Source organism: Sylvia atricapilla, chromosome 3 (assembly GCF_009819655.1).
Source record: "Sylvia atricapilla isolate bSylAtr1 chromosome 3, bSylAtr1.pri, whole genome shotgun sequence".
Lineage (NCBI taxonomy): Eukaryota > Metazoa > Chordata > Aves > Passeriformes > Sylviidae > Sylvia > Sylvia atricapilla.
The window spans coordinates 100,190,653-100,217,079 of NC_089142.1; the positions used below are offsets into that span (position 1 = coordinate 100,190,653).

At 38.4% G+C, this 26,427-nt stretch overlaps 1 protein-coding gene across 11 annotated transcripts in view; it reads right to left on the reverse strand.

Annotated features, from left to right (window-relative positions):
* NRXN1 (neurexin 1) overlaps positions 1-23,617 on the reverse strand; it is a 667,911-nt gene extending 644,294 nt beyond the window's left edge. For 8 of the 11 annotated variants that reach the window (XM_066316365.1, XM_066316356.1, XM_066316363.1 and 5 more), the window contains exon 1: positions 22,159-23,616. In XM_066316365.1, coding sequence (XP_066172462.1) covers positions 22,159-22,897 — 739 coding nt within the window. In that variant the 5' untranslated portion in view covers positions 22,898-23,616. Of the gene's footprint in view, positions 1-22,158 lie in introns of all 11 variants that reach the window. The other 3 variants (XM_066316362.1, XM_066316361.1, XM_066316355.1) reach the window with 1 other exon arrangement.
* Between the last annotated feature and the right edge of the window lie 2,810 nt (positions 23,618-26,427).

The following is a 26,427-nucleotide window of genomic DNA, read 5'->3' on the forward strand; positions in this document are numbered from 1 at the left end:
CCGAAAATTTGAAAAGATCACCACACAGGAAATGGAGAAATGGAAAAGGAACAGATTTTAAGGAAAATAAATGGGAGGACATAGCAGTAAGGAGTACTCAAGGAGATTGTAAAGGAATATGTAAAGGAATAAATATTTCCTGTAAGCCCTTCAAACCTGTAGAGGCTATCTGCAGTAACACAGGCCATCTAAACCCAATTATGATGGCTACATGCATTTCCTTATCTTTATCACTGTGTTTAATATCATTCAATAAGGAATATGAGTAATTCTGACTTGGTATAAGAATCAAATATGTGAGGGAGGAAATTTTAGTGGAATGTGGTTCAACATCAAGGAAGAATCAGCAATGCAAATCAGGCGATGTGAAAACTGCGGAATGCTAAAAGGAAGGTTCATGAGAATGTCAGACAACCTGTCATTTCTGGAAAATGTGATCAACACAAGATGAGTATTATATTCATTTAAAAAAAAGAAAAAAATAAAAAGAAGAATGGATAGTAACAGGCGTATCTTCTTAAATTGAAAGTGCACATGAAGTAAAAGAGGAGCACTGCAATGAAATGAGTGCAGCTGACAGAGATACCAACAGCAGATTGCAGGAGTGCTGAACCGAAGATTATGTGGCATTTTTTGGCACACAGTCATGAGCAGAATCAATGGGAAGCACATAGTCACAGTCAAGTAGTAAAGTTAGCATGAAATTCCAACAGATGTTTACACTGACCTGAAGGCTCTTGGTGATATTCTAAAGGAACTTGGGCCAATTCAACTGGTATCTTCCTAGAGCAGGAGATTTGTGGCAGATAAAATCCAAGTTGTATCATTAGATTAACACAAGCTGGAATGCTTAGAGACTCTAGTCTTGTAGTATGTGTACACACTATTGACTTAAAAAATGTTCAATTCAGATCAAATAATCATATTTACAATCTATTCAGCAAAGGTTTAAATGGAAATGAGGAAAAATGCATTCCATTATGATGGACTTGTATCCTGATAGAAGGTTGGTTGCTCTGATCAACAAACTCAAAAATCTGAACCAGGCTGGTTGGAAAAGCAAGGCATGAAAACATGTAATGTTACTGGACTTGTCCCTTTTTGGTTGATTTATTTGATACCTAAAGCAAAAGAGACTCCAAAACAAGCAAAAAGAGCACAAACAAGAGGAATGAGAAAATAAACAGAATTGTAGAAGTAATAGAGGAACGTAAATCAAGGTTTTTAGTTGAGAGAGAGACAAAAAACCACAAAGTAGAAAAATCTTCCCATATTCAGATATTAAGCTCCAGGATATCCTCTAGGAAAATGCTACTCTGTGGTCTTGTCTTTCCAAGATAAGATACATTCAGTGCTGCTATCAAATTCTGAATTTAGCATTGCTGTTCAATTATTAGTTCTTGGACAGGTCCTTAATCTAATGTGAAAGCACCTGTTCTGGGTCAAACAATATATAGTCCAACTGCATCCTGCTGCTTTACTACTATTTTTTCCCATGGCCTAGACTGGCCATATGGTTACTTCCTTGGATAATTTTCTCAGGAATGACTACTCTTTGAAATGGCCAGTGTGAAGGTCTTACTCCTTGGAGAGCTCTTGTACTGCATTTACAGCAACCTCATCTCTTACAAAAGCAAGAATCCTACTTTGCTGCTTTCAAGAGTACACCTGAGTGGTAGGTTTCCTTCATTTTCCTTAGCTTCTGCACTGGCCTTTAATCAATGAGTTTAAAATACCTTCTTCACTTTGTCACTTACAAGTCTGGTCTATATCCATAAAAAGAAGGTACTTCTTTCTTTTTTTTTAATACAAGTGGTTATATCAGTTTCTATCTTTTGTATCTTATCACATTCATTAGAAATGTTCCACAATTAAACTTCCTGTTTCAATTTCACAAATATTGTGCAAGAATTCTCCTTTCAGTATATCTTTATTATCTATAATTTTTAATTCTTTCACATGTCATTATGCTTCCGAGTACATCCTTTTCTCTATAAGTGGAACATAAATTCAAATAAAAATATTCTGTCTTGTCAAAAGGGGAAGTTCAGGAAAATAATGATTTTTCACGAAAGAGCCAAAACAACAAGGTCCTTGAGGAAATAATCTAAAAAAACCCCATTTAATCTTATCTCTAAATCTAAGTCGGGTATTAAATAAAAAATATGTCTACATTCCCTCAGCAAACTAGGTAACTTCTTTGTTACCTCTTTCTTTCACAGGCACATACCAGAAGGAGTAATGCAAATGCAAAGAACAACTGTGATAATTTTCAAGAATTTGAGATCATGAGGGGAACAAATATTACCAAATTGTTTTTTGCCATTCTTGGACCTTAGAGAACTCTCCTGCATCAGAACGGGTGCAACCATACCACTAATTCCACAAACAAACTATGAGAATGGCAAAACTCTCATGGATTTAAGTGCAATGAAATTTTTATACCAAAAAGGCATTTAGCACAGAACCCACTAACCCATTAAGTCTTATATTTTGAAAGCACTGCAAACACAGTATAGACTACAGGCTAAATGTCCTTCAGGTTCACTTCAGGCACAGAGAGAATGCAACCTCTCAAGAGGACTTATACATATAAAAAAACCAACCTGTTCTGAGCATACTTAGAAGGTTTTAACAGTCATGCTGTTTAAGTCAGGTAGCTCATTAAAGATTTTTATATAATAAAATTTCTAAAAATACAATAAAATAATATTTCACCCAAGAATAACCTAATCCTCCTCAACATCTTTGAATAGGGATTAGAGGAAATAAAGCCAAGTCTGTTAGAATTTTTATAAGAGAAAATAGTTCCAGGCAGAAATTTGGTATCACACTCATATCCACTGTCATTTAAAGAAGACTGAATTTAAAAAATCAAATACAGTCCCCAAATAGAAGAACTACAAGCCTTATATATCTGAAAGTTAGACTGTTATTATCAATTAATGGGTGATTATAAAACCTTTAGTATTTTATTCTCTCTCTAGCTGGTTCTTGAATGAAATTTCAGTGTGCAATTTATTACTCGGTGGATCTGAGCAGAGGACACAGAGTTTTTGCAAGAAGAAACAGAGATTTATGTCTTTCATTGCTGAAATGTGTGACTTAAACACCACTCAACAATTTGGCATTATCCTCACAGAAAATTTTAAATCTCACTATATCAGAATTCAAAGTCCCAAATCTAATGACGATGCAACTCTCTTCCTCACACCTTGAAATCTATGTATGTTTTGAGGGCTTTTTAAAGGAGACACGTGGAAATCCAAAATAAACATGTAATCTTGCCTCTCTCACTGCCATATTTTCCTAAACACCCTTATATTTCTTCTGATGAATAATGTCTGCTATAAACCAGTTTATGAAAAGGGTATAGAAACAACCTGATATATTCTTCCAAACTCCCAACATATTCTGTGCAAGTAAACAATTTTGGTAGGATAAAAATGCATCTCTTTCCCTATCCCCTGCAAATAAAAAGTGCTGTGTCATCATTTGCTGAAATAGAATTGTAAGTTACCTTGATGAACAGATTAAACGGAGAGGAAAAATTACTTTCATATGTTTCCACTAAAGGAAATATATATTTGATACTAAGCAAATTGAACATGCAATTTCTTGACCAAAGCCATCAGTGAAAACAGCTGACCAAAAGTAGCAACAAATTTTGGGCACATGTAAATTTTACCAGCAATTTAAAAAATATATTATTCAGGTTTTCAGAATGCAATGATTTGCCAGAGATTAGTAGATATTTCAAAGAGTAGTTTATATTTTTGTCTAGGAATGGTGTATTAGATACATCATAGACTATTCCATGAAGTGTGTGTGCTACTTTCAGCAATCCCATAGTGGCAGCATCTACAGCTATGACAAGGAAAGAGAAAGGAATGGGATGCACTCATTAGTTTGTCAGCAAATTCCTATAGACATCATGGAAGGTGAGTAAGTACACTCTATGCCTAGAAAAACTCATAAAATCTTGTTATGGTTATGGCTACTTCCATTTAAAAGCATGTTTGACTACATCTGTAAATTACAACAAATATTTATTTTTTCCAGAGGAGGGAATAGAGCAATATTATGATCTTCAAAGGGACAGATTCTATATTACCTCACTAATTAGTCAATTAAGATATCAGACTAAAAAGATTTTGAAGATAAAATAAACATATCAATATTATTTCAAACCCCAGTAATCTGTTCAACAGTACAGAGTAACTGGCTCTTTTATGATTGTTTTTCTTTTTGTATTGCATTGATAATTAAACATGTAAGACATAGATAATGCTTTAGTTCTCCTTTGATTAGGAGTTTACACTTTCAGGAGACTTGCTCACAGATTTCAGGGAATGAATTCTGCATGCTCCCTCCTGCAATCACAGACTTGCTGACATTTCATTCAGCCAAAGTGCTTTGCTTTCTCCAACCCCCTTGTCAATCTGCTTAAAATCAAACTGAAATTGAGAACATTGGGTCAGCACTGTGGATTGCTCATTCTGGGATTATGTCTGTGTCACTAGACAGAGTTTCTGCCTATCACCCTTTTCTTGTGTTCCCATCTGCGAGCCTTTCTTGGCTGTTCAGTTCAGCTGAATGTATCATGCAGATGTCCCCATGGAAAGCAGCTGGCACATCAGTGGCTCTTCATGGCTCTCTAATAGCTGATGTTATCTAACAACACAGGAACTGAAATGCAACCTAGGATTCCCTTTTTCATATGTTTAACCAGTTGGGTTTTTTTCTGTAGATTTTGCATTCTTTAGTAAGTGATCCTCTGCTATGAAACAGGTGTCATTCACTCTCTCTCTGCTCATTTCATCCAAATGGGTAACAGTGTGGAGCTGGACTGTCTGGTCCGTCCCACTTTCATATTTTCACATGGCCATTTGGACAGTCTAGCCATCCTTTTAAAAATAACTACTCATTGTGCATGAAAAACAAGTGAATGACTTGTTAATCTACTGTCCAGCTGCTATCATCTCGAGATACCCTCATGAGAAATCCATGACATCAAACATTATAGCTAAAGTCATTAAAGATACATATCCCTGAAAGCCTCATAGCATTATTTCATCATAAAATTATCAGCTTGGAATTATTTCTGCATAACCTGTTCTATAAACTGTTATTTATGTAAAAGCAACACATTTGGATACATTTTTCATTAAAAATAATATAACTAAACTCCATTACAGAGAGCTAAAGCAGTCTGAGGTAGAACCAAACCCCTTGATCTAAAAATTTCTGAAATCAGAAAGAATATTCCCTTACTTTCAAAGATTGCCTGAGGAGGACCATTCCACTGGTACACTGATGAAAATCAGATCTTAATTTCAATTCAAATACAGATGAATGAATTTGTCTTATGCTTATAGGCAAATTCTTAGTAGCAGAAGAACCAAAATCTGGAATCTTACAAAAGTGCTTTTTTTCCTCTTTACTAACTAATCAGTCTGTATTGCTCAGAATAACCAGGTATTAAGGAAAAACACTGTTTCTCCCTTAGACCTTTTTGTCACCACAAAGCTTTACATTCTGTGACAGTTTGTAAATTATTTCTGCTGGAAAGCTCTCAAATCCTCCATACAACATCAGCAAGTACCATTAGAGTGCAGTACGCCTAAGAAAATTCTTATCTACAGATATTTATCCCAATAACATACAATTTTAACTGTATTCTATGAAGTTTTCAGTTCATTTCCAAAAAGCATCTTTGCTTCTACTTGCAAAGTAGGTAAAACTAAGACTCTTTTGAGTCTACTTTTTCAAGGACCTCTTTATAAATAAACAGCTTTTACTGAACAGATCTTTTTGTGATGTCATGCTATGAGAAATAAGCCACAAACCAGGCCCAAAATGGTTATTCTAAAGAAGAACATTTCTTTATAAAGAATATGTATGAATACATCAGGAATTTAGTTGTCCCTAAAGCAATCTGGAATATCCTACATTACAACAATTGATTCATATTTTTTGGTTCAATGTTTGTATCTCAGCTACAGCTCAATATTGTGCATAATACGTCACATCTAAAACCGTAAGTAGGATCCACTTCTCTTGCAGTAGGTATTGGTAAAAAATATAATGAAATTTGTTCTTAAACCTCAGACATCACTAAAGAAAAAAGACAGGGAATGGTAGAGGAGACAGTGAATATTATTAACCTTATTTTAGGGATGAAAAATTGTGAGGAAGATTAAATACTTGAGATATATAAAGAACTTGTAATAGAACAGTGAAAATAAAATAGCAATTCCAAATCCTATTTTCAGTACTTAATTACTTCTCAGTTCTTAATTTCTCCTTTTTTTTTTTCCATTTTTTGCTTCCAGATGTCTACCCTTTATCTGATATAATCATTTATTAAGGATACAGTTTCTAAAGAAGAAATAATATCTCCATCCAAAGACAAAAAAGGCTTGTTTCATAATAAGTTTTTCGCATTTCTAGCCAATTCTGTAAAAACAAAACCCAACTGCAAACCATAGGAGCAAAGGTCATTATCCCAATTTAAATAATTTTCTGAAGTAACACACAGTTTTGGAGGAGAACTTACAGCTGGTTTTATTTTAAGTGTCATACAGTTCTTACCAAGATAAGAAAAAAAGCAGTAAGAAGGGCAGGATGAGATTTACGGTGAGACTTTTGCTCTCTCTTTAGAGACACTGCACAACAAAATCAGGGATCAATGATTTGCTGAAATTTTATATACTACTATAATATCTAATAAAATTTCAGGTATTTTTGTTACATTCTTTTCCTGATATAATTTATTTGGCTCTCAAATGTTTGCTTCAACAATATTGCCAGTCTCTTGTTTTGTCAACAGTTTTCTAGGCTGTCTTTTGCATAAAGTCAAAGAAAAAAACCAAGCCATACTGATATTTAGCTGAAAAACTTAGAAAATTTAATACATTCAGGAACCTCTTTTAAATGTAGAGAAAAGGAAAGTAGCTCTCAGAAATATTTCTGACAACTACAAAAATTTAAAGAGGTTTTCCAAGATTTGATTTAAAAGTGACAGTACTGACTCACAGAAAATGGAGGTCCACTTCCCAGCCTCAGAGGGAAAACTTCATGATTTTCATTAAGATACAGTACAATGAGGGTACCAGGGTTATTGAGACAAATTTTACCTTAAATACTTTGAAACCTCCTTTACAAGGAGAAAATATCTTCTAAATCACTGAAAGCTTTCCTAAAATCTCTAATAAATTCATTCTATAATTTTTGTTCTGCCCAGAACATTAATAATTAATGCTTGTAGGAATAAATCACATCTATATAAACAGAAATTCAAAGAGAGGGTCAATCCCAGAGATAGCACATTAATAATTGCAAAATAGATATGCCTGTGGTTAATAAGGGAAGCATTGCCTTTAATTTTTTTTTTTTTTTTTTTTGTTTATTTTGGTTTTGGTTTTGGGCTGGGGTTTTTTTTGCATATTTGTTGTTGTTGTTTGTTTGTGTTTGTTTTGTTTCTTTGTTGTTGTTGTTTTTCTTTAATTTAGGAGTCTTTGTAAAGTCACATAGTCACATTTAGGACAATTTGCTTTCTGCAAATTTATTAAATAGAGCAGAGTTTCAGAGTTTTTAGCCAGTTTATGAAATGCATGAATGTTGTAAACAATCACATAAGTCTGAGAAGTCTGAGAAATGTAGGTAGCAGATTTAATGATGATGGAGTGTCAATACAATATCCTACGATCCCCTTAGTCTGCTAAACTTTTCTTTCATTCTTGATATGTATCTTCTAGGTTTCAAAAGGAAAAATTGAAGTTTGCAGAGCAGTACTGCCTAGCTGGGGACATATTTTAAATGACAGTAAAATCACAGTGTATTAAATTATGCTCCCTTCACTGTTTAGCAAAAAACAGCCTTTAGGGATGTTACATAGGACTCGGATTTCTGACTTGGTACTATTTTGCTGTAGAATTTAAGCTTTCATAAAGAAACAGCACTGGAATTCTTTCACAGAAAATGCAACAAAAAGCTGGTAAATGACACATACATTGAGCTTGAAGAAAAAATTATATACATACAGCCATCTTGAGCTTAAGGTCATATATTATTCATTTCTAAAGACAGATCTAATTTGACTACATACTAGGCATGACATTTATATTATGTAAAATCATGGGTAGTTTTCTCTCAAACTATTAACACTTTCATTGGTCATTTATGATTCTGCAGTTTAACTTGTATCTGATTCTGCTTAAACTACAATTTTTAATTCTTTTTTGACTATTGAACTTCATTATTTTAAAAACTTTTCTATTCATTCTAACACACACAGTCCCTTTTAAATCAGTGGGAGTAATAACATTTAACATTCATGAAAATGTCACTGGATTATTGAAACACCATGAGGTAACATATAAAATAATCATATGCTTGTAAACAGCCATATTGTATTATTAAAATAAGTCTGGTTATCTGCAGCATAATAATACATACATTCAATTATACTAGGGATCAAGGGGAGAAAATTATTCATATAACTAATACAACCAAGTACAGTGGGGCCATCTGTGAATTAAGTGATAAGAAAGAAATTTAGTGAGAATTTGACTGTGACTTTATTCTGTCTTCACCTCCTGCCCTAAAAGCTTCTTATTTGTATTCTTTCCAGGTAACTACTACATTGTTTTATAGTAGATAGAAGATAAATCACGGAAAGGAAAAGGGAAAATAAATATTTCTAATCTTCATAGTTTTTTAACACACAGGGAAAGAAAGAGCATCTAGTTCTGCAAGCAGAAAAAGTAACAATCTCTAAATAAGGAGGAAAAATACCAAAGGTGTGTTCAAAGGTCCTGTAACACAAATAAATGTGGCTCGTTTAAGAAGCAGAAGTGTCTTAAAAATATTGTCTGGTCGCGTCAAAGATTAACACTGCATTTTTGGCTCTTGTGTACAGAATATTTTATTACGGCTATACAACTTCTTATACAAAACTTTTACAGAGACAGTATAAGAAATACTTTTAGGCCATTTATTTAATGGCAACACTGATAGGCAGGTGTGCAAACACTATGACTATATATTATTTTTTTAAAAAACTTTCCTTGGAAAAATTGTTCTGAAATCTATTTAAACAATTTTTTGTAAGATTTTCATGTGGCTTTTTAATTTTTTTTTGTTTAAAAGGCACACTTATTACAAATTAATGTTGATTGCAGTAATTAATGAAAATAGAGTGACCTGGCATAGTAAGGAAGTCTTTTTTCAGCCTTAAAAACTGTATTTGATTTAGAAAAAAGAAATTCTCAGCTGAAAACCTGACATTTATGTTAGCAGTAGTATATCCCCAAGGGAACTCTGAGTAAGTTTCATTTCCATTCTGATTCCTTTTGACTTCAGTCTTTTTTCGAAGCAGACATATAAAAAAGATTTGGGCAGGAGAACCTTGACTTTTGGGTTTAAGCCCTTTGCTAACTCCTTGAAAACTAATCAGAATTTGCTCAAATTGCAAATGTTTCCTAAAATGTGTATGCACAACATTAGTGGAGATGCCTTGGGTTTTATCAGTAAAGTCCCAAAAGATCTTCAACTTCAGCCTCAGCAGGTCCTCCCTGTCATGCAAAACCCTGTGCTAAGTCCAGCCTCCCAGTTTTGGACAGGGAAAGTGTCAGTCTCTCAATAAATTCCCCGCTGGAATGGGCTCTGCAGAAAGGCAGCTTCCTCATTCAAGCACAGAAAACACAATGGCTGGAATGCCTGTGTGGGAGAAGACTCTTAAAAACTTAAAAAAAAAAAAAAATTATACACACTGACTATTTTACTATCTTGGAAGAATGTTCTTTATGTTGCAAAGTCAAAAATAGCAGCACTGAGACATAAGGCTTCTTACGTAACTGAGATCCATCTACTTTATTCATATAGGATAAGATACAGCTTTTAATTACACAGTTTAATGCAGTTCTCTCCAGAGCTTCCCTCACTTGATCTGCACACAGAGGAGGACTATTCTTAGCCAGAAGTAATGACTGAGTGCCACAGAAAGCTGCTGTGCCAGTGAGCAGTGCATCTGCCCTCGCTGAAAAGGAGTAGGGTGTGCCTCAGAACAAGGAGAGCTGAATGAAGAAATATACTCTATCCCCTTCCATCCTAAAAATCCAACATGGTTTTGTCAGGTTTTTAAAGAAACGCCTTTTCTGGGTGGTCATTCCTAATGCTGCTCCAAATATTTGTTTGCAGAGAGTACTGTGATGGATATCCCAGAACACGGAGTGAACTGTACTTTGAAGCGTTAGTGGAGGCTTAGAGTGTGTGGTGCTATCTGTGAAGTACTCAGAAGAACTTCAAATGGGCACTCAGGGAATGATTTTATCTGCAGTCTCTCTTGCCTCAGTTTTCCACTATGAATGAGAGCATCTGTCATCTTACACAGACATTGTGCAATTTCTAATATCTGCATAGCAGCTCAGGTGTTGTAGCTATGAAAACCTTAGAAAAGCCCAGGAAATACTACTGATTTCTCTTTAGAGAAATTATTTTAATATGGACAGTGAAAAAGGCTCAGGGCTACAAACTGAACTGCAAGTAGAAAACAAAATATTGAAGAACTTATTATCCAGGCTATGCACTGAAGGAGGCAGAAAGCTCAAGGATAAAGTGGTATATGATCATGTAATTAAAGACTATTTCATAAGGGATATCCAGAAACAGATAAAATTAAAAGTGCACGGTATATTTTGGCCTGACGGCTCATAGCCTCAAAGTGCTTTAGTGCTTTATTTTATAAAACAAAATAAGCATAAGTTTTGAGTGCAGTATGTTCATACCTGTTAGACTGACACTGAGGAGTTAGGCTGATTGGAGAAGATGCAAACTGCCCATAATGAGCTGTGCTTTAAAAGCCTGTGCACTGAATGTGTGCCTAAGAGTAACCAATGGAGTGCAAAGATTGATTAAAACACATAGATGACAAAAATACTCGACAGTATTTTCCAAGGGCAAGCATTTTAATACAGAATAGGTCATCTGAACAATGGGTGTCAGAGTGGGGTAAAAATATTTGCCTTTTTTAGCCATTAATTAATAATTTTGTAACGGAAAATGGCATTGCAATTTTTTACCATGCCTCTACAAAAGAGAGAAGCTGAAGAGTGGAAAAAGTAGTTGTTACAACCTACAAGTGGGAGAGACAAGCAGGCAAAGCTTCCAACCAGTCATTTTTGTGCTGGCAAGATGTTTCTATACATCTGAATGGAAGATGGAACTCCGATAAAAATTGCAAAGCAGCAGTAGTAGTGGGCAAGAGTAGTGAGCACTACTTTAGAGAGTAGTGGGCAAGATTAACCCTGTTTATTACTTGACACTTTTTGGGTGTTTTAATATTAATACAGTTGAATTTTTCTTCCTTAATCAGAGGACCTGATTCTAACTTTGCTCTTATTTTACAATGGCTTAATATATCGGCTTCAAGAGACATCAATCCTGATCTACAGTCAAGAAAGGAGTATTACAACAAATTATTTATTACATCAATTGACAGAGCTACTACTGAATGTGAAAAAATGTACAAAAGCAAAATATTTTAGAAATATTGTACAGAACAATATATATGATTTCTAAGAACATTTTTCTCTTCTGATTCCTTTGGGTAATCAACTTCCTTAGTATCTCTTTCTGCATTCTCTAGTGACTGAAAGCTTAGTTTGTCACTGATGGCTCAGACTGGGCAAAGACAAGTTTACAATACATACTCATGTGCTGGTTTTCAGAATTCTGATGAGGAAGCTCTGGAAGAGCAGAGCTGAGTAACATCAAAACGTGCACCCATCTCACTTTATATATTTAGGCTATGCAAGCAAAAAGGAGCCCAAATTAAAGTGCAAAATCAAAATAACTAAATATTTCTGAGCCCTTAGAGGTATGCCTTTGAATTTTATGTACTTCCATCACAATAGATACAACATCATTAACTTCTTTTTAGTATTTTTTAACACAAATATGAATAAAATGTAGAGACAAATTCCATGCTTAAACACAAGAAAGAAAAAAATATGAAAGCCACCAATCACTGAAGGCACCTTTGCTTCTGAATTCCTGTGGTGTCATTAACTTAGACTGCAATAAATGTTTCTGTTTGTATATTTTTTTAAGAGGGGAGAAATTGGAAGGAAATTTTTTTCCCTTGCATCACTGTGGATGCTTTCATGGTTTAAGATCTACAAAATCCACCAGCATGAGTCACAGTATCACAATGGGTAATATATGCCTGAATAGCTAACTTGGATGATGTAAGTATTTATAACGTGCAAGAAAGACTACTTATTTAAAGACCCAAATTATATTTAAAAAAGGAGAATGGAATCCAACCAATGCTAAGACAATAGGTAAAACCTCTGGATGCCAACATGAATTGTGGTTGTCAATGGATTTGCAAAAATAGCCGGTCAAAAGTTCCATCAGTTGAACTTTTTTCTGTCATAGGAATTTTCTTTGTTATAAAAACTTAAATAGGAAACTGTGTGAAAATATTTCCCTCAGAACTTCAAACCTCACGCATTATTTTGAGTTTCAAAATTTGTAATGTCGAAAACAAAAACAAAACCTGTGCTGTACTGCTTATTATTACTGCACAACTTCCTGCAATTCCAGACTCACTTGTTTAACTGCTGCAGAGAAAAAAAAAATAATAAGTTCGAGGCTAACTTCAATCTTAGCTGCTCCTGCAAGTACTTTGGGCCAAGAACAGGGACAAAAAAAAGCCCCAAAGAAATTCCTGGAAACCACCACAACAGATACATTGTTCACAGAAAAGTAGTGGAGATTTGGGCCAACAAAGAAAACGTGATTTGAATATATTTTCTTCTAATGAACTACCAAGAAAATGCTGATGTTTTCCTCATAACAGTTAAGTCAGGAACGCTTTATGTAAGAATGTGAGATCTATATTCATAATTCTTCAAGTACATGTTTAACTAAACCAGACAAATCTTTTACTAATGTTGAATGACAGTCCATAGGTTCTAAAAAAAAATCCTCCGAGGTTCTTTGCAATGTGATATTGTTATAGAAATTGTTTTTATGCAGTATCACAGAAAAAAAAAAATCAGAGAGAATCAGCAACTAAGAAGTTGAGCAGCATTCATCTGAGATGAATGTAGAAGAAAGGCTTGGATTTGTTCTTAAAAAATCTGTTTACAAATCTTTCCTATATCACCCCACAGTAGTCTTAAGTGACTTACAGCTATGGAATTCTAAATTCCATTTTCACCTGTCTCTCCTCTGATGAGGAAAAATGGGAAAAAAACCAAATTCAAAATGAACAACACTACCAATAATCTCTCTGTCAGAACCAACATTCCTGGGAACTTCCTGTAGCAATTCCATTGCTTTTCTAATGGAGGATGTCATGTGAAGTACCAGCTCACCCCAGCAGACTGAGATCACTGAGGATCACCTGAAGATCACTGTGCTTAAACACAGCAGTGTGTGCAGTCTGGGAAGGAGCTGCTGTGTCTCACCTGCCTCTCTGACCTTCCAGAAGATCTCTGGACCTTCCAGATCAAGAGTCTGGTTTTTAAAATGTCAAATGAAGAAGTAATTTTCAAATGTAAAATGTAAGCCTGTTGCTGTGCAACAACCAGTAGAATCCAATTTTTTTTTATATCACTTTTATCACACTGGCATGATTCAGAATCAGGAAAGATAACATCTTTTAAGGCTGAAGAGCACTTTTTTCCCAGTATTAGGGCCCTATTCTCCCGCTTTTATTAACAATGAATATAATCTTTACATCACAAGACCATAATTCATTTTAAAGCTATTCATCATGGCTGTGCCCTAGACACTCATTGTACAAATGCTGATATGTGTGCGAAGATTCCTGTTGTCACTCAGAAACAAAGAAGAATCAGGATAAGCTTCTAAAGAAAATGACAGTACTGAGATACAAATCTTCATGTCTAGTCACTAATTCTGTGATTTTCTATACACTTATTCAAAAGAAAGTACATATAATTCATATTATATACATGCAATCTTTCTCAAGGAATCTTTTCTTAATGGAAATACCTCCTTTGACAAAAATGTAACTTTAAAATGTTTTTTTGTTAAAGCTAAAAAGCATGAAAGAGAAAGAAGTGAACAAGAGGGTCACTCTGCATCAGAAATTAAGAAATAATCCAGAAACTTTGGAACTGTAATATACATCTGGAGATGTAATATACACCTGGAGATTCAGGTGCATAGAGTAACGCCAGTGACCTCCTTAATGGCTGTACACAGTCACTTAATTAGGAAATGCCAGCACTGTGGGAAGAATCAAACAAGTTTTTCTGCCTTTCAACAATGCAAAGCCCTTTCTCTAGACAAAATCAAAAAGTCAAATGTTCTCAATCCAAGACCTTGTGCAACGTGGCACAGTCTGAAAGGAATCTGTGACTTGCACACCTGTGTAGCATTGTTGGGATGTAACTCTTGCAAAGGCAAAATACAGTTTCACAATTTGTAGTGGCAGCAACTGCAAATATGATTCCAGTGAAGAAACCATCCATTTGTTTGGAAAACCAGGTTTTCCCTCAAATCATAGAGAGTCTTAAACGCAAGACAAAATTAGTCATATAACCTCACTCTTCCACCATGGTTCATAAGGCACATATTAAATTAATGAATATTTATAGGGATGATGATCATGATAATAAATATCAGATTTTATGAAATATGTTTTCTCTCTAGACATTCCCAGATGAATACTGCAGGCAGAATCAGCAGGTTGTTTAATTTGCCCTAGTTCTCTCTGTTTTCATATTCCTACTTGGATAATAAGTTCAGAATCAGCAGGTTATTAGGTTTGCCCTAATTCCAAACTTGAGTCAATGGGACTTCAAATTGACTCCAGTGGAAAATGAAAACAGAAGACATTTTTTTCAGATATCTAAAAAGTGCCAAATCTGCTGCTTATTAGGACCTAACTAAGTAATTGTAGGTTCCTAATACACTCCATAGCATGAAAGAAATCTAAAATGTCATCACAGAATCCTGTTCTTGCAGACAGCTGCCAGCTACCTCTGTCTCATTTCTTGACAAGCTCAAACAAGGCATAACTGAGGCCACCTCTCACTTTCACCCTCAGATTTTCCATTGAAAATGGAAGAGAATGAAATTTAAAAAAATACTAGAAGCAAGAGTTCTTCACTCTCCTCAGACATTAAATCCTAGATCCTTCTACAGTAATAAAGATCCTTTTACAGTAATAAGGATGATTTTTATACAGGTGTAATGTTGCAAAGGATGAGAACTGTTGTAACCATGAGAAGAGCTGAACTGTCAAAGGAGAAGTGGCTGGCAAGTGACAAGCTACATCATTTCCAGTGTCTAGTCAGAACAATGGCAGACAGTGGCAGACAGAAAAGCAAGAAAAAACCCACACTATTCTGAACATTCAGCTATGGATAGGCAGTAGGAAGGCCTACAACTCCAAAGTTTAAAACTTCAACTAACAATTATCAGTTCTGTGGACTAAAGTGGTTGCACAATAGTGAAGGGAGCTTCAGGTCTTGACGTCCTCTCCTACATCCATAATAGAACCACTGATCTTTCAAGTATCTGATGACCAGGAAAAAGATCCTACCAAAAGCTCCTGTATGGAGTAGTTTAATTTTACAGATTAGAAGGCAAACTGAAAAAGGGGTGTGAACTGGCCAGGGTCACTGAGAAAGCAATGTCCTATCAAAACCATGCGGGTTTTCCTGCTTCATTACTTCATTAGTTATTGTAGATATTTTGTTCATTGAAGTATTCATTGATCCTACTGATTCTACTCCAAACTCCAGGAGAATGGCTGCACATTTGCATGTACTTTTAACTTGGCAGAAGAGCATCTGAGCTGAAAAATTGAGTTCTGCATACATGACAAAACAATCCAGGCTGGTGAAGTTCTTGTGATACACTCAGATACCATCACCACGGTACAGAAGGAGAAACCGCCATTCAAGAAAGTGCACATCCTTTGTAAAAGATTAAATTATGATCCTAGCTCAGTATAGAACTAAATAAAGGTATGAAAGTATTATTCACTCTGACTTTGTTAGTCAGTTCTATATATAACAACACAATTAAAGGTTTGTCTATTACACCCTAACCAATCATTCCCTGTAATAAGTAATATTTAGTCTCTAAAATTTAGTCCTCAGGTTCACAAAGGTATTCAACACCTCAGAATGCCCTTCACTATTCTATGAAACACATGAAAATCAGGTGTTTACGAAAATACACAAGTTTCAACTACAGGACAACAAACTGGACAGAGCATTTTTCCAGAAACTGGTATGGGTTCATGTTTTCTAAAAGGAACACCAAGCTTTCTGATAGATAAAACATATTAAATTCACCAAGACAGATGGATGAAGCTTTCTCTTTTAAGTTACCAACCAATTTTAACATGTTAAGTAAAATAAGCATGAACCTTCCAAGCTGCATACATTAATGTTAGCCTCTACATAAAGCTATTTCTATCAGGAACCCATTTTTAATTGCCAGCCTGTTTCCTCCTTTCCTTTCCATCAGGTCAGTAAAGATGATGGGGTAAAATCCCACAAATCCGTGGCTAGCATCTACTGTTAAAAGACTCCCAGGGGGACAACCTTCAGTTGAGACAAAGGATCAAGAACATTTGGTCCAAAATGCCTGCAAGCCTTGAAGTGCAATTACATCAAAACATAGGCAATTTTAATACATATTATTTTGAAATTCTGAATGAATATGGTCAATCTGATACAAGGCCCTATAGTGCCAGATATAAATTCTTCTAGAATATTAGCTGTCTATAATTCACAATACAGACTTAAATTTAACAAGGACCCAGCACCTCAACAAGGCCCAAATGGAAACAACAATCTCACAATCTAAAATGTTATTTACCTGAAGTACCAAGCTCTAGGCTATAAGTATTTCAAGATCAGCATTTTGAAAGTATTAATAATACTTGACAAGAAATCTCCTTAGAAGATAATGTAAAACAACTGCCAACTCCTAATTACCAGTGAAACAATATTTAAATTCATGTGATTTTACATGAGGCAGAATGGAAATCAATATCTTATAATGCTGAATCCTGACAAACAAAATATGATACCAAATTTCATTAGGAAAATGATGCAAAATTGTGCTTTAAACTGACATAAGGATTGGGTTTTCATATGATTAAATGTGAATGTAACAGATGTAACACAGTGATGAACGACTTTTTGATTCCTTGACTATCTGCTCTCAAGATTCTACTCTGACAAAAAAGTCACCATTTAAAAATATTAAAGTGAAATAAAAAAATTGTTAAATTATTGACATAATTTGGACATATACAGAACCTCAGTACAATTTCTGGTGCATTTCTAGCCCTCCTTCTTAACCAACATCACTACAGTGGTTACTGGCACTGACCAGAAATTCAGGATGCAGAAGAAACACAGATCACGTAGATAAGATTCTGAAGTATAAATCAAAAAGGCAAGTTTTGTTCACAGTATTTACTAGTCCAAGGTACATTTAGCTAGGATTTAACAGGGATAAAGACTGTGGTGACTACTCTGTTAAGACTAACTACAGGCAATGAGTTCAAAAACATCTCACTCAAACATGCAACTTGCAATAGACAATTAATGCCAAAAGAAGTTCAAATGTTTCATTCAAGGCATAAAGAGAACCAAACTGATTAAAAATCAAAAAATTCAAAGATATACAAATATTGGATGGCTTTTAAAAAAGCTAACATGCAAGCAGAAATACAACAAAGACTCATGTAGTATATTCAGAACCCAAACAAACAAATCTAAATGCTGGCTAGGCTGAGACATCTGGAACTGACTCCCTCAAAAATCACTTTCACAGTTCAAACCATAGCTGGCATCAACTTTTGAATATCTGACAAGGAAGAGTATCTCTTACAGTGAACAGCTGCTTGAATAGTCCTCATTTTTCTCACAAACCAGAAACTCAGTGGAACAGCTAAAAAGCATCATGTTACAAACAGGAATAGTTTGAATTCACCAAGCAATTGTCTGTATAGATGCTAATATTGAGAGAAGCTATATTTTGAAAAGGTAAAGGATCCTGTCTGCAACTTTTACAAGCCATTAGAGATATAGAAAAGCAGAAGGGTATGGGGTGATAAGAAGTCAGCATCAGAGAGAAACTTCTCCCAACTCAATGCATCATGCCTATTTTACTACTTTTTCTTAGAGCTACCTGTTTACTTTCTCAGAGAGGATACTGGTGAAGGGTATTTTTATATAAATGAGGATGAAAGGAAAGTGATACCTTTTTTATTTTTTTTTTCTAAAGTCAGGAGGTCACTATTTTAGTCATTTAATAGGCAAAATAGGGGTTTTTGTTTTGAAATTTTAACTTAAGGAGCAAAATTACAAGAAGAATATGGAGGTTCACTGATATGAATGTATTCTCCTTACCTTATAGGACCTGACTTAATGAACTAAAAATCTGACTTTAAAGTTGTTCTTTTTAATAAAAATCTCTCCTTATCATAGAATCAAACCTTACAAATTTGAGTAATTTCAGGAAATATTCAGATTTTCACTGAATAGAAAACTGAAATGAATGTCAAAAACTTATCAGAAAATTGATATGGCAATCAGGGTTTATTTCAATGCTAGGCTTATTCCTAATAAAAATTCATTACAATTTTGTGTATTTTTCTTTCTACTAAGTCACTATTATTATGTGGAATAATATACCCTTGCCTTCTTCAATACAAAGCAGAGATTTTATTTTGTCTTTTAGAAGGCTCTTGTACTGTTTTTACTCATGGGCCTAGCAACCAGAGAACTGCTAGAGATCATATTTTTCTTCGTGATGGACTGCACAACCTTGACCCTTAAGCAGAATTCCAGTCCTTTTTCTGTGATTTATGCCAGTGGTCCCATTGAAGAGAACTTAGATCCTACTGGAAACAAAAGGAATGACTGAATGGTTCTTTCCTAGCTTTTCTTTCCTAGCTTGCACTGCTCTCATATTGGTGCAGTTCAGAAAACATAAATGAAGCTACTCCTGATTTAGATAGGTATAAAACCAGTTAAGCCTACTGGAAATAATTTATATTACTGTGGATTAAAAAAAAAAAAAAAAAAAAAAAAAAAAAAAAAAAAAAAAAAAAAAAAAAACCACACCAAAACAAAAAAGCCCAACCCAAAACTTGGTTGAACTTCATTCTTCCAAGAAAAAAAATTACTTCAGGGAATTCAGGGATGATTAATAAGATTTTAAAAGATGAAAATCAGGGGAAAAAAATCCACCAGATTTTCTCCTGAAAATAACTGAATTTGTATTAAAAATGGCATCTTAAGACTTGAAACTTTGACTCTAAATCTCTGACTTTTCAATTCCTAAACATGCAAGTCAGGGTAAAAAATATTGAGAAGGTTTTCTTTGTTGATATTTATTCCTACACTCCTCATTACATGAGGAGCTCTGTGCTTTGCCAGACTGCAGAGATACAGAACAACAAAAAATACAAGCCAAAAAAAAAAATCAAGGAAAATAGAATTTCCTTACCATCTTTAAAGAAATGGTATCAACTAGGACATGTGGCTACAATTTCAGATAAAAATGGAAAGTTGAGGGGTTTTCCTATCTAAAACCTTTGTTAAACTAAAACCAAAACAAGGGTAGGAGTGAAAACCCAAAAGACCCATTCAGATAATTGCAGCCTGAGATGATCCTCTGGCAATGGCCATGTCCTTCTAAGGCTTTCGGGAAATTTACACATTCTGGGAACAAAAGATCAAAGTTCAACAGCTTAATGTCTATGTTGGCTACAAAAAACTAAAGAGAAGAAGCCAAGGTTTCTTTCTTGGCAGATAAAAAGGCTTTACTTGTCCTTCTGCCTTTTCTGTTTCTTAGAATATTTAATAATTTATAATAGTGCAATATCTTTGCTGGCACATATGAGTAACTTCTAATCCCTTCATCAAAATTTGACTGATGGAAGTGTCAGTCGCTACCTTGTCTCAATTAACAGGTATAAACTGCAATGTAGTTCCACTTATGTTGTTGTCAGGGCAAATGTTGCCTCCTGTTTCAAATTAAATCAGAATCTGAATACTTTCTGCTAAAATTATAAGTCTTGCTATTATTTTATAAGGCTTCTCAGTAGTCAAGGGACATGTGAGGAGGATCTTGATCCTACTGATATCAACTATAAAATCACTGGCACTTAAATGAAGTCAGCATTTTACCTTAATTGGGGGGGGATTCTAAATGTTGAGTGTCATCTTCTTAAAAGTTCCATACAATTTCCACTAAATATAAATATAGACCAGTATTTCACTAATATTCGATCTATACATAAAAATGTTCCTAAATAATAGCCACTGAACCTATTATTATGTAAAGGTCATCATTTATCTGACTGATATTACATGCAATAGTGTGAACTCTTTCACATAAGTACTATATGTCCAAAATAACTTCAAATAAATAAACCATATTTTAGTGTAAGTGACATATAAATGTATAATAGTATTAATAGCATTTAAATTACCATTATTGCTTTAATGAAGCTGCTACACCTCATCATTTTCTTTTTCTTTATAATCGGTCCTAACTCAGAGATGCTAAGACACTATTGTACATACACCTATATATTATGCAGTATCATATATTAAAAATTGATACCCAAATCGAAAGAAATGTAAATCGAGATGTAATATAAATATAAAATATAAATAATAGAAAAGATATATCATCTTATGGTTTTCTTTCAATTGAAACTACAAATTACTATTTTTCTGAAACTATTATTTGCTCCTATAAAAAATTATTTAAAGTGTTAATAGGATTTGAATTTTTCACGAATGGCAGACGAGAGATAAACAGCTGATAAACAGGATGCAGAATGACTGTAGCATTTTGAGTATTGACACTAAGGATAGAAGGTGTTACATAATAAAGCACAGTCACAAATGATGTTTTCTTTCTTATAACGAGTGAAATCTGATAGAAATGCTAAAGGCAAATTATTCAGCCATAAATGTCATGCAGCCACTCAGTGAAGATTTTAATTTGGCCTTGATAGTATCTTATTTACCTTTCACATTTTAAACTTGGGTCCTTCCTCTCCAATTTTGACATGACAAGCATATTTTCCCTTGATACATTTGTTCTTATTTCTTTTATACACCTTCATGTCCTGCTCTAGGTACACAACACACATCATTTCTATGCCTAAGGAGCTGCAAGCAATGGTACATTTACTAACAAAATAATAAAAACAAGAGTCCTGCATGCATCTGCAAAGTAAACGTTAACATTCTTTCCATTTGCCAAAAACAATGGGCACTGAATATGAATCATATTTCACCCAGTGATTTATTTGTAGATGAGATTAAGGAAACTGCTGATTTTTTCTAGGTTCCCTCTTCCTTGGTAAAACTATTCAGTCATTTTGTGGTCTTGGAGTATGTACTTCCCCCTTGCCCTTTCGCGTTCTCCCTGTCTAACTGGCACAGTGAATTGCTAAGTATGTTGCAAAGCAGTACCATTCACATTCATGTAAAAACATAATCCTCTGTTTAATCCCCTTCCTCCTTGGCAACAATTTAAGGAATTCACAAATAAATCACTGATTTTATTTCAATGACATAGCAGAAGCAAATACAAAGTGGACTCTGGGTCTCCTCTACCCTACAAAACCAAACCCAGGTCATCTTTGCACTTAATCCAGTTAAATTATTCCCAGCATCCCTTTCCCTGCTCCCTAAATTAATTACCACCAGCTGCTTATGATAAGCATGCACATCCACTCCCTCAGCTCCCACTGAGCGTGGTTCCAGCCACCCCCTGCCATCTGGGTGACACCTGGGACCCAGCACCCATCTCTCCTTTACCCAGAACAACCCGAAATCCCAACCCTGCCTCCGGAAGATGCTCAGATAACATCCTCTTCCTCCTCTCACCCAGCCTCGCAGAGAACAGAAGAGTGATGGCACCATGGTTGGCCACAGAGACACGTGGAAGACAGGGAGGAGAAGGTGGGGAAGAGGAGAGCTGGGGACATGGTGGGAAGGGAGGGGAGGGAGGAAGATCCACTCATACAGATGAAACTTCATGCAGGCCTGGCCTCTGACCCGTCCCTTCCACAGAGCGATGGGGAGGGGGGCGATGGGGCGAGCTGAAATGGCCCCTTACCTTCACTGCAGTCCTTCCCTCGGAAGCCCGTTTGGGAGCAGTCACAGACGGCCTGGTCGTTGAGCACCGAGCAGACGCCCCCGTTGAGGCAGACATCATCCCTGGCGCACAGCCGGCTCTGCTCATCATCCAGCCGCACCTCCTGGCTCTCCACCGGTGACGCCTGTGTGTAGTTCACCCGCACATCTGTTATCCAGCCCTTGAAGGGCTCCCGGTCCTTGACGGAGGAGAGCGTCAGCTTTAGTGTCGCTGACCGCAGCTCCGGCGGGAGCCCTCCTAGGAAGAGCCCGCTGAAGACAGTCATGTCCCGCCGTTTGGACTTCACCTCCACCCACTTGGCCTCGGCTCGGTCAATGATCAACGTCGTGTTCTTGAAGTGGCGGCGGATGACAACAGCATGCCAGAGGTTGTCGTTGACTGCCGTGTCCGAGAGCAGGGTGGCAGGCTCAGCGCAGAAGATGGAGAAGCTGAGCTGTAGCCGCCCACCCTGGGTGAGGATGAGCTCCAGGAAGTCACAGAAACCCTCGTCATCAAAGTAGAGCACCAGCCCGCTGGAGCTGCGCGTCTTCATGTTGAAGCTCATTTCGCTCTCACAGCAGGCGTTCCACTTGGGGAAGCGGGTCCACTGGCCCTCCGCACCCGGGAACTCCAGCCCGCTGCCCAGCTCAGCCCAGCAGCCCAGCAGTAGGGCCAGCCAGAGCAGCAGGCAGCCCCCGCGCCGCACCAGCACCGCCCCCATCCTGCGCGGCCTGGGGCGGGCGAGCGGGGCGGCAGGGCTGGCGGGGGGTGGCACCAGGGCCCCGGCGGCAGACAGGGTAAAATCTTGCCGGGCGCCGGCCGCACGGGAAGCTTCGGGCACGCTCACCCCCGCCCCGGGTGCGGGGGTCACTGTGGGAGACTCCCCGGGGCGGGGGGCTGCAGCTGCCCCACGGGATGGGGTTCGGCACAAGATGGTGCCAAGGGCCACCAGAGGGGACCCGCAGTGGGGGTAAGGTGCCGTTGGATCTCTTCACTGGCCAGCCACGCTCCAAAAAAGGTGTCCAGGGGTGGGTGAGTCAGCAGAAATTTTACCCAAAGCCAACATTACCAAACTGGGAAAAAAACGCAAGATCAGTGGTAAAACTCTCCTCCAAGGTGGATCCACCAGCTCGGCAAGGCTGTAGTAATATCCTGGCACATGCGCACCTCTTTTTACATCCTCTCCACCGGCTGTAGTTTCTCAGGAAGCCAATTATGGATCCCAACGCTGCCTCCCTAGGATGGATCCTCTTGTCATATCACAGCCTGTCTGCCATGGTGCTAGAGCAGTGTCAGCAGACAACAGGACTCATCGCTCGTGGTTGGCTGAGCTGCCTCAATCCCAACGGGGTTGAAACCCAGAAGCTGTCAAACAGCTGAGTGGCCACTTGACATGCGAAGCCTGGCAGCTCCTCTTCTCTTTGCTTGAAAAAGGCCAAGGCTAAGATCCAGGGGGGATTTTCCTCTATTGGTTTTTTCCTAATCTGCAAGGAATTGAAACAGAATAATAAGAAATGACAACTAATAACATGTTGAATTAAAGGTTGACCAATAGTGAACGTTTGTGATTATTTTTTTCATTTCTGCTGGTGTTGGGCATTAGGAAAATGCTGCTGTGATTCTGGAGATACTGAGAAATTGTAATGGGTTGCAGTGCTAAACACAAATCTTAACATATATGTTTATACTAGATCACATTTTTATGGCATAATCTAATCGTAAACTACTTATTTTTCAAAAACTTTCAAATATTTCAGTAATACATTTTATTGTTACAAGAACAATGCTAAACAGAGAAGATGGGGATTATTATGTAATTTATTTTAATTTATCTGTGAAAACATCATCACCTCTGAAGCTACAGGGTCCCAGTCATACAGACAATGCTACCAAGTCCAGTTATGGTTGTTTCTAATACAGGTCAAAAAAATAAAGTGGCCTGAGCTCCCAGCAGGAATTGACAAGCTTCACCATGCATGGCACACCTACTGGTTTATTTTCCCTGTGGTGAGGAAGAATTGCAATAGTTTCTTAGAAGGCTTTTTGAAAATTTCAGACACTTTTTTTTTTCTCTGCCACCTGGTTTCTTCTGGGGCTGATATTTTCTGCTCTGGCAGGGAAAATCCAATTCAAGCCAGCTCTGATGTTGGCATTATTCACAATGCAGATCAGCTAATCCCAGGTGCTAGTCCTCTGAAATGGGTTGCAGTACTTCATGTATATTTAGCCAGCTTCCCTTATTTAAGAGAATAAGGAGAGAACAACTCCTCTGTTTTTAAAATTATATATATGCCACAGTTCACCCTTATCCTCTGAAGAGGTCTCTACATCCAAAACCTTTCAGCGGAGAGGCTGTATTTCTCTTCCAGAGCTCCTGTATCTTTTCTGAAAGCTGTGTATTAGCAGACCTTTCCTGATGGAGGAGAGGATCTTCAACACCTTCCTCACTCATTGCTTCCCCTTCCCCTCTCTTATATTTCTTTGCCAGCAGCACTTAGGCAGGCACAATAGCACGGCCACAGCTGCTGCCAAGCCCTCTTCTGGGCTGGGGTGTGTGTGTGCATGCGTGTGTGTGGAGAGGGGGCAGAGATGACCCTGCCGGGGAGAAATGTTTTAGAAACAGGCACACACCTCAGCTGCCTGCACCTGACATGTTCAGAGCTGCTAAGTCACCTCCTACTCTCTCTATATTTAATTTCGTTCCTCTAAATGTCAAGACGATTATTTTTATTATTTGCCACACGTGAGGTGGGCAAGAGAAGCAAAAGGGAGGAGAAGAGAACCCCCAAACTTCGCGGGCAGAAGCCAGGCAGCAGGCAGGTTTCCTCCACGCCCTCCCTGCCCCGCGGCAGGAGCCAACTCCGGCAACGCCGCTACCAGCCGAGGGATTTTCCCGCAGCTCCCGGGAGGGCCCGCGGCGGGAGCCCCCGCAAACCCCGCTCCCCCAAAGGGCCTTCCCGGCCCCGGCGGCGGCCGCGGGCTGGGGCGCCGCTGGCTTGCGGCACCGCGCAGAGCGGCCGCTCCTGCTTCAGCACCCGGAACAGCTCCGCCCTGTGCGGCCCGACGGGGCGGCGGCCCCCGCTGCCCGCGCCCGCCCGAGCGGGAGCGGCCCCGCCGCTGCCCCTGCGCCGCCGTGGGGCTGCGCTCCATGGAGCCCGCGGGGCGCGCCCAGGGCGGGGAGGGGACGTGCGGGCGGCCGCGGGGCTCCGCTTCGGCGGAGGGGAAGGAGATGGTGATGGAGCGGATTTGGGGTGCGTGGGGGGTGCGGGCAGCCGGGTGTTGGCTGGCGGTGTGAGGCACGGTGTGCGTGCCCGGGGACAACGACACGGAGGGAGGGAGCGGTGTGTGAGGAGAGCCCGGGGTGACGAGTGGGGGAAGGGGGAGGTTTGTGGAGATGGGGTGCATGGGGAAGGGGCTCGGGCTGTGTGTGCGTGTTCACGGGGGTTAGCAGGCAGCTGCTGGGGCTGGGCTGGCCCTCGGGGGAAGGGGCGGTGGGGAGGGAATGCGGGAGGCGCGGCGAGAAGGGGGGCACAAGGTGCGCGGGGCGGGCGCGGCGGCTGCGGGAGGAGGGGGCGAAGGAAGGGAAGGGGTTTGCCCTCTGTGCGAGGGGCGCAGGAGCGGGAGGATGCCAGGAGCCTCTGCCGGGAGGGGAGGAGGGTGGCAAGGACGCGGTGTGAATGTGTGCGAGTGTGTGCGCGGCCGCCGTGCGTGCCAGAGCGATCCCTACAGGTGTCCGCGGAGAGCCGCCGCGCGGGGATCCCACCTCGCGAGCATCCCTGCCCGCTGCCTGCCGCTGGCTGCAGCGCCTGCCTGCCCCCTCACTCACACACACACACAGAGCAGCAGCAGCCACGGCAAGAGGGGGGAAGAGAAAGGGAAAAGAAGAAAAAAAAATTTAAAAAAAAAAAAAGGGGGGGGGGCGAAGAGGGAAGAGAAGGAAAAAAAAAAAAAAAAAGGAAATACAAAAAGACAGATGGAAAAGACTGTAAAAGAAAGGAGAAAGACCCAAGGTAAAAATAGCCCAACAAACAATTGCTTATTTATTACTGCCGGTATAATTCACACATTGCCAATAAACAGCAGAGTCTTGCCTAGTTATTTCCAAAGCAGAGGGACACTCTCATCCTCGCAAGAGGACAATTTATTAACGTATATCTATGTATGTATCTATCTATCTGAAATAGCTCTTAAGTACCAGGCATCCCTCCCGGCAATGTATCCATGAGCACACACATATGTAGCGAGAAATAT